This window comes from Oculina patagonica, chromosome 9, assembly GCF_052425735.1.
Source record: "Oculina patagonica isolate OP01 chromosome 9, crgOcupat, whole genome shotgun sequence".
Classification (NCBI taxonomy): Eukaryota; Metazoa; Cnidaria; class Anthozoa; order Scleractinia; family Oculinidae; genus Oculina; species Oculina patagonica.
In genome coordinates, this window is record NC_135766.1 from 16008226 (window position 1) to 16016973 (window position 8748).

General features: G+C 38.7%; 1 protein-coding gene and 1 pseudogene across 1 annotated transcript; one reads left to right on the forward strand and one right to left on the reverse strand.

Annotated features, from left to right (window-relative positions):
* Nucleotides 1–4873: 4873 nt before the first annotated feature.
* LOC144665938 (uncharacterized) lies at nucleotides 4874–6623 on the forward strand. The gene is made up of 2 exons (XM_078527222.1): nucleotides 4874–5234; nucleotides 5351–6623. The coding sequence occupies exons 1-2, from the start codon at nucleotides 5122–5124 to the stop codon at nucleotides 5703–5705; spliced, it is 468 nt and encodes a 155-aa protein (XP_078383348.1). The 5' UTR covers nucleotides 4874–5121; the 3' UTR covers nucleotides 5706–6623.
* Nucleotides 6624–6633: 10 nt separating this feature from the next.
* On the reverse strand, nucleotides 6634–8030 carry LOC144665937 (uncharacterized; annotated as a pseudogene).
* Nucleotides 8031–8748: the final 718 nt, after the last annotated feature.

An 8748-nucleotide genomic window follows, 5' to 3' on the forward strand; every position in this document is an offset into this window, starting at 1 on the left:
ACAAATTGCAGAAATTGACTGTTACTAGCATCAGTAGAAAGCTCCAACGCTTCTTGTCATTTATGTAAAATTCCCTTGCGTCGGATGTAAAATTTTGACACTGTTACAAATTTCAAAGGATAAAGCTTTTCGTCTTTGTAGCATTTGCATTGGTGACATTGGTGTTCAATTGCTGTCAGTGTTCTTAAATTTTAATATCGTTTCTCAAATGTTCGAAACCTTTCATCAGGCTTAACGAAGCTTAGTTTCGTAACTTACGCAAACAATAAGAAGGCGGAAATCGCTAAGCAAAGGAAAAAGAGAAAAGAAAGTAGGGAAAGTAAGGAGATTAGGAAAACGCGAGGTAGCTTTCATGCAAGCTGTGTTTATTCTTAATTGAAAAACGCTTTATCTAAATATTGGGTATTGAAATAATATAACAGGAAAAGAACGTATTCCCCGCTCGGACGCCAGTGTTTTTGAAAAACAGACTGGAACATTTGAATATAGGGACAAAGGTCGAATCTGGAAACTAGCCATTGGAAACTAACTTAAACAGAGTTAGGCCCTGTGGCCTATTCTAGGTGCTAGTTCCTTTTTCAGGTTTAAATTTGAACAGTTTTTCCCAAGCGGTATTTTAAAAGGTCCTGCTTTTATAAGTTGGAATATTGATTCTGTTTGTTTCAGCTCGGGCAATTGCCCTGGAAGCTCTCTTAGAGACCACGATATTTGCAGAACAGTCTTCAGTCCAATTTCCGTGTTAACACAATGGCAGTTTTCTTGTTACAAAAAGATCTGTCTTATCCCATGGCAACAAAGTATCCAAGTGAAAGTGAACCAAAAAGCTCTAAGGCTTTATTTATTCATTTAAAGCTAGATAAAGTAAATCATGTTGCGAAACGTATGATTTTCCCAGGACATGCTCGTTTGTATGACTTTCACTCGTCTGGGGGACGTTCAAAAATGTTCATAAAAATACATATTTATTTTGAAGCGCGGAGGTTGTTGTCACTAGACGTTTTCATATCTGAACATGACAGAAATAATTGAGGCACCTGCAATTTTCTTAAATTTTCTGATAATTGCTTGCATAAGCAGACGCTATGTTCGTTTGCGTTTAGCGTAAGCGCGGCCATGGAAAGTGGATCGAACGAGGGTTTAAATATTTGTAGTAGATCATAAGATCGAACCGAAACATCCCTTTCTCTGGTCACGAGATTTTTTGGGGAGGGAAGCCTTTTTTTACATTTCATTTTGATTATACCTCTTTTTGTTAATGCAATGCCATAATTATGTAAATATTGTTTAAAGGAAATGACTTGTGCTTCGTTATTGACAAATGGTGAAACATTGTGTTGCAATAATTTTGTCCTTGGCTTTTACCTAGATAATTAGTTTTTTTGAATTTCTTTCAAAAAAGGGTCGGTGGCCATTCATTTTTATATTCTACCAAGGAATAGATAAAAACAGATCATGAATACAAATAAAGTGCGAAAGACATAGCAGAAATTGTATTGTATTCATTAAAGTGACAGTGGTGCTCTCCTTTAAAATATGTGTATTGTGTGGTCTTCACAGGAGTTACCATGGTTACAGATAGTATAATCTATCAACTTTATTGGTCTTAAAATTTACAAATAAAAGAAAAAGAAAAGGACCAAAAAGGAATTGCGCGAACGGGAAAATAGTAACCCATGTGGGGCGCAACCCTAAAAACTAAAAAGAATGGCGATAAAAATCTTAAATTAAAAAAAAAAAATATATATATATATATGTATATACAATAAATCTAATTAATTACTATAGTTAAAAATTATAGTTATAAAATCTAGTTAATTACTTATAGCTAAAGTTATAAAACAAGATGGAGATAATATTAATTACAAAAATTAAGAGCGGTGGCAAGGGCAGTTACAGAAGAGGAACCAGGTGCAGGGCATGTCAATATCATAGGTAGTGACCAGTAGAGTAAAATAAGTGGCGCGCAGAAAATATTTGAATAAACTTGGGCTAGAAAATTTGTCGTGAGGGGCAAGGTTACAGATAGTGTCCCAAGGTTTTACAATTCTATTGAAAAAAGAAGCTTCAGGAAAAGTTGCGGTTTTACAGTAAGCAGGTTTAAGTACGAGGGTGGGGTTCTTAGCGCGGGACCGGCCATGCGTGACAAAAGTAACATACTGATCAATATTTAGGTCAGTGTATCCAGAAATACAGTTATAGAGAAATAAAAGATCTCTCAGTTCCCTGTCATATGTTAATGGTAGCAAGCGAAGAGTCAGCAGTCGTTGTTTGTAGGACATCTCGCCGATTCTAGTTCTTAGTATCCAGCGAGTGGCGCGCCTCTGGACTCTTTCTAGGATCGTTCTCAAATTGACATTAGCAGGAGACCAAACTTCCGTGGCATATGTAGGCTGTGACTTCACGAGAGATAGATAAAGTGTCCGCCTTACTTTGATGTCGGTCGTAAGTGGGCAAGTTCTCTTTAAGAGTCCCAGCATTCTATTAGCCTTGAGTACAATACGCATTACGTGTGAGTCCCACGTTAGATTTCTAGTAATGGTTACACCAAGGTCTTTCTCTTCCTGAACGCGTTGTATGTTTGCATCGCCAAGGTGATATTCATGATTTACAGGTGTTTTTTTTCGCGTGATTGTTAGCACTTTGCATTTGGAGGCGTTGAACTTCATGTTTGATTCGTGGCTCCAGGTGTTTAAACTTGTATGTAAGATCCTGCTGGAGAATAGCACAGTCATTCACTGACAAGATAGTACGGTGCAACTTGGTATCAGCAGCACACAGAGCGGTGCTGGTTTCCTCATGGATGACATCAGGGAGGTCATTGATAAATATCACAAAGAGGAGTGGGCCAACAAGACTACCCTGGGGTACACCGGAAGTGACCGGTAGACGCTCAGAGGCAGTGCCTTCAATCACAACTCTCTGCGATCTGTCCTTTAGGTAGTCAGAAAACCAATCTATCAGTTGACCTGTGACACCGTACCATTTCAACTTTTCAATAAGAATGGCGTGATCAACTGTATCAAAAAGCCTTGGCAAAATCAAGGTACAAAATATCCGTCTGTTTGTTTTTGTCTAGTGCCTCCCAAATTGAATGGAGTACGGATAAAAGTTGCGAAGAGCATGAACGGGAACGCATGAATCCGTGTTGTAAGGATGTAATTGATTTCGAGACATGGGAATAGAGTCTGTTACAAACGCAGCGTTCCATAACTTTACTCACAATTGGTAGAAGTGAGATTGGTCTATAATTTTCAGCTGGCTCTAAAAGATCTTTTTTATGGACCGGAGTAACATCAGCTGACTTCCATTCAGATGGAAACCGCCCAGTACGCAGAGAATGATTGAATAGGGCACAAAGACTTGGCGCGATCTGCTCACTACACTCTTTAAGAATACGCGCAGGAATTCCATCGGGGCCAGTGGCTTTTGACGGATCCAAAATAGACAAGCAATCTCTCACCTCGTTGAAAGATAGTGTGATCTCAGAAATTTCCATATTCATCCTCATGGGATACATTTGCAAACTGCGTGCTTTGTCCTGCTTGGATGATGTAAACACAGAGCAGAAATAAGCATTAAAGAGCTCAGCCTTTCCGGCTGCAGTTTTTGCTGATTTCCCGTCAAAGGTGATCTCAGTATTCGAGCCCGATCGATGGTGTAGGATAGCTTTGTGATAGTTCCAAAATAGTTTAGGGTTTTCCTCTAAAGAGCCTTCAATTTTAAGGAGATAGTCGTGATGTTTTTGTCGGACAAGTTTCTTGATTTCATTGCTTAGAGATCCCAGCTTTAACTTCCGTTCCACGGTTTTGTTTTCACGATATTTCCTCAGGGCACGGTACTTTCTGCGTAATGCAAGCTTAACTTCCCTGTCTATCCAAGGAGGAGAGTTGGTGTCTCTAATGGTCTTCATTGGGACACATTCAGCAACTGTTGCTAAAAATAAATCTTTCCACTGAGACCAATAGATGTCAACATCGTCGGAGTGCGACATATCAGAAGGTAGCAGCTGTAGGCGACTTCGCAGATCGTCAAAATCTGCCCTTTTGTAGTCGTACGTTTTACGACGCACACGGTTTGATCGCTTGAATTTCAATGCGGATAAAAAAGTCCACCAAATAATGGTCAGAAGGGAATTCATTTTGCGAAGGAGAGGTTGTAGAAACATGGTATATGACTTCGGAGAAGTTACAAAGAAGCAGATCAAGTTTGTTTCCAGCAATATGCGTTGGACCTTTGATAAAATGACGAAGAAAATTATCCTCCATAAGGACAGAGAAAGCTTCCTCTTCCGCCGTTCCGCCCAAGTTAACTGAGGTAGACTCGTCCAGTGACCATTTGATTGATGGAAGATTGAAATCGCCAACTAAGACCACACAGGCCGTTTCGGAATTTTGTTGAAGAGAGTGGTTCAGCAGATTCAGATCGTCAGGGCCAGGATCTGGATGATAAAATGTGTAGAGGATAACTGGTTATATTCAGAAAGGGACGCCACACAGCATAGTTCTGTTGGAAAGCAAATATATATGTCTGCCATTTTAGGAGCATTTTGTGGAAATAACTATTGAAGTGACAAAGGGCACAGAAAAATATATTTTTTGGTGGTCACGTGCCATTTTGGTTGAGCTACTTAATGTCCGTTCCCAGTGCCTGAGAGGGAAATCTTCGTACCATGCCGTTCGGGGGATAGCTGCTATGCCCCTTGAGTTATGCCCTTAGCTCCTCGTTTGGACCTGGAGGGAGAAATTTGAGCTTGCGCCGTATTGGCCAACTTTTCATGCAGTACTTCAGTGATTTTAACCTTGAACTACGTTATTTTAAGTTTCTGGTCGATTGGAAATAAGCTGAAACAGTCTTATAGAGTGGTAAAGTGTGACGTCACGGTTCCATGGTAACTAATTCTGTGGTTCTAAACAATGTAAGAACGAACCATAACAAAGAGAGCTCGAACCGCATCGCAGCACATTTGCTGTGGTCTTAGTCGCGCTCAGTGCTACTATTTAGCTCAAAACATTCGTCTATAATTTGAAAACGTTAACTTCTTTGATTTGACAACTTGACGAAGAACTGGATTGTATTTAAACGTTGTTTTTCGGTGACGTTCGTCGCCCGACATCATCAACTATGGTGCAGTGTTTTGTCCCCGACTGCAATCATCAGTCAGAAAGCCATACCTGTCAGTTTTTTCGTTTTCCCAAGGATGAGAAACAATATAAACGCTGGAAGGACCGCATCAGGTACGTTTAACACGGCATCTTGTAGGCGATTTTGTTTAAATTAGATGCATCAACAGGAATTACGCGTGTGATTGTTACCGAATAGCATTCCATTAATCACCGAACTTGCCTTTCAGGAGAGGTGATCGCGATCCCAATTCCTACTCAAGAGTATGTAGCTGTCATTTCCGTGATGGAGACAAAAATCGTGGACCAGAATTGTTTGCCTGGAACGTAAACAAAATATTTGCACCGACTTCTCCAAGAAAGAAAAGAAAGCGCACAGTGACGAGTACTAGTAACACAGAATCAGAACTCCAACTTGAAGAGTCAACGGACTCGAGAACTGACGAAGAAAAAGTTGCTTCTGCCAGCCAGACAATTCTAGAAGCCGAATTAGACTGTTTAAAGAAGGAACTAAGAGAACTTAAGGAGCAACAAGTCTACCAAAGAACAAGATATTCTGTTGCCGCCATGGATTGTGAAGTCTGAAGAATGGAAACTGGACTCCCAACTAAGGACGTCTTCCAAATTGTTGTCAATTACATTTCTAAATTTAAAGACAATATTAACTATTATTATGGGTGGAGAGTCGATTCTATAAAGTTGGAAGATCAGGTATTTATCACACTTATGAAATTAAGACAAAACTATACCAACCTTCACTTGGCACAATTATTTGGCTGTTGTGTTACAACTGTAACAAACATTGTTTTGACTTTTGTTCATGTTTTGCACAGTTTGTTTTTTGAGGATTTAATGAGCAGTATGCCTTCCAGGGACAAGAATAAGTCTTGTGCTCCGTCTTCATTTTCTTTATTTGGTAACTGTAGGGTTATCATTGATTGCACAGAACATTCCACCATTCCTGAATAATGGGAAATTTACCTCAAGTGAAGTAAAAGCTACCAAGTCTATTGCCAAATGCAGAATCCATGTAGAAAGAGCAAATGCCAGGATCAAAGACTTTAAAATTCTTACTTTTATTCCATCCTGGCTAAGGAGTCATGCAGACAAACTGTTTCAGGTTATTACTTCATTGGTGAACTTACAATTTCCACTGATAAAAGAGGGTTGTGAGGGTACAGAATTCGAATAGATATCTACCTGTAAGTGTATGGGGCCTGTTTAAATTTTATTAAGTTGTGGGGGGAATTGCCATGGTTTCATTGAATGAAATGAGTGATTTACTATTTGTTGAAAAAAATTATCTGGGAATTTAGTGTCACATAAATATTTATACAACTTTTCTCTCTCAGTGGAGATACAATTAAAACTGCCACATATGTGCATGTTTACTAACAAGTAAGGAAAGATTTGTTTTGTTCTTTTTTTGTTTCCAGGGAGTCTTACCTCATTTTTCTAGTGTGGGAGTATCTCTTCCTTAAGGCCTTTGATATTATTTTAGCATGTATGAAAACTTTGATTTCAAGTTGTATATGGAGAATAATAAATGTCATTTTAAACCTCAGAGCAAAAGCCTCAGTCTTTAACTCTTACAGATTATTTACTTATTATGCCATTACTTGTATCTCTGTCGTTCTTTAGAAATTTTGAACATATAAGCTATGAAGAATATCTATAACTAAGACATTAAAATAAATAAATTATTGTAGAAAATATTTTTTATTTTACAAATTGAAATGGAACATACGGAGAAAACTTGAACAGGTAATTCAATCAAACTTCTAATAATTTAAGATCCACCGGATAATTTTGATGATCTTATCCAGACAAATTAAAATCATTACAGCTCACCCTCAATTATCTTGGGAAAAATATGAGCAAAGTAAAATCGTTTTAAAATGTTTAGATTCTCTCCCCATGAATTGTCTTTAGTAATCTTAATTACTACAGTATCTTTAGTGGTCCATACTACAAAGTAACACAGATCTCTCTTAGAGAAATACATCTCTCCCTGTGCTTGATGCCAGTAGGCATGGTCTTTTTTGAGGACAATATTTCCATCTTTATCTTTCTTTAGGTAGAAATTTGTTCATAAAATAAGTTAGCTGATCGTCACCAAGTTGTAAAACAAATTGTTCAGATAAAATTATGTCTTCTACTGTTCTTACTGGTAAGGTAACAGGAGGTTTCTCCGGACTCATTAACCAACACAATCCGGTAAACTTCCCATAGTCACAAAGCTCTTTGTATAAAGAAGGTCGATCTTCCGCAATTGGATTTCGTGATAAGGCAGCGTATTTCTTCGGAGGAGGAAACATTTCGTTTACAGCCTCTGTCCTCTGTACAGTTTTTCTTTTCCTCCAGCTACACTAGACGTCTGTTCGACTAGGATTGTGTATTCCGTAGATAAACAACGCTGCTGCGTGACTGCACTTGTATTCGCCCCGAGGGCATTCGCACTCGGTCGAGCGGATCTTCAATTCTTCGTCTAAAAATACCTAAAAGAACGTAAGGATTGCAGTGACTGTGTTGCATGGGAATTTAGTATCAACGTGATCAGAAAACTGCATCATTAAGATACTTGAACGAACAAATGCAAAGAATATGGTCAACTCAAACTTATAAAAATATGGCGTCGTAGTTCGGCTTGACATACCGTGACCTTGTAGATTGTTTTCTTCATGCTTGCATGAACTTCTCCTTTCAAAACACCAGGAAGTTACGCAAAGCTCTCTACATGACTGGATCTGCAATGGTTTTCACCTCTATCTATAGATTTCTGCTCTCCCGCGAAAAAAGAAACAAGGGAAGCTATCGAAAGTAACGCCATCTTACACTGTAATCGAACCGAGGAAGGTTTGTTTAGAACCAAGAAATTGGTTACCATGGAACCGTGACGTCAGCACTTTACCACTCTATTCTCTTACACGAGTTATGTGAGGTGATTGTAAATGATTGTGAGTGGTGCCAGTTATTCTGCAATTTGATTGTTAAAGAACCAGTTGAAAGTCGTGTCATTGTAATCGTGGACTCGCCACTCTATTTTTATCGTTTTTTTGCCCTCGCGACAAGCTATCACATGACGGTAGTTCCGAATGTTTTCGCGGTATTGCGGTATTTGCCGATTTTGTTTGCAGTATTGCGGCGCTCAGCACCACCGCCCCCCCAGCCCCAGTTAATGGTCAGTTTTGGCTCGTGAAACAATATATTGCTATCCATTAGGTTTGGTTCATGAAACAACAGTTTTCTGTCCAGAAAAAGGTGTTATTGAAGTATAATCAGCATGTAAGAATACAACTTTTGACAAAGTTAAACATTTTTTTCCAGAGGGTTCAGAACCACCTTAATGTTTTGAAAATTTAAGGTGGCTCTGTACCCCTCTGATGCCAAAAGTTGTATAATGACATGCTGATCATAACTCAGCAATAACAAATATGGGTCACCGAGCTCATTTGTGAGTTGTAAGCATTTGTATACGTAATTGGACTACATGCTGTCCAATTTGGAAATAATTTGATGAAAAAAATTCTGAGTAAACAACAGATTTCTTGCTTCGCTTCGCTGCACTTACGTTCACCCAAGTTTTGTACTATTGGAGGCGTTTTGCTCTTGGTTTTTGCTTCTTAGT

What these genes read in the sequence shown, in the direction of transcription:
- LOC144665938 (XM_078527222.1), top strand. Translation starts at nt 5,122, where the DNA reads ATGGTGCAGTGTTTTGTCCCCGACTGCAATCATCAGTCAGAAAGCCAT. An exon ending in CGCTGGAAGGACCGCATCAG is followed by an intron (nt 5,235 to 5,350) that starts GTACGTTTAACA and finishes CTTGCCTTTCAG; the next exon opens with GAGAGGTGATCGCGATCCCA.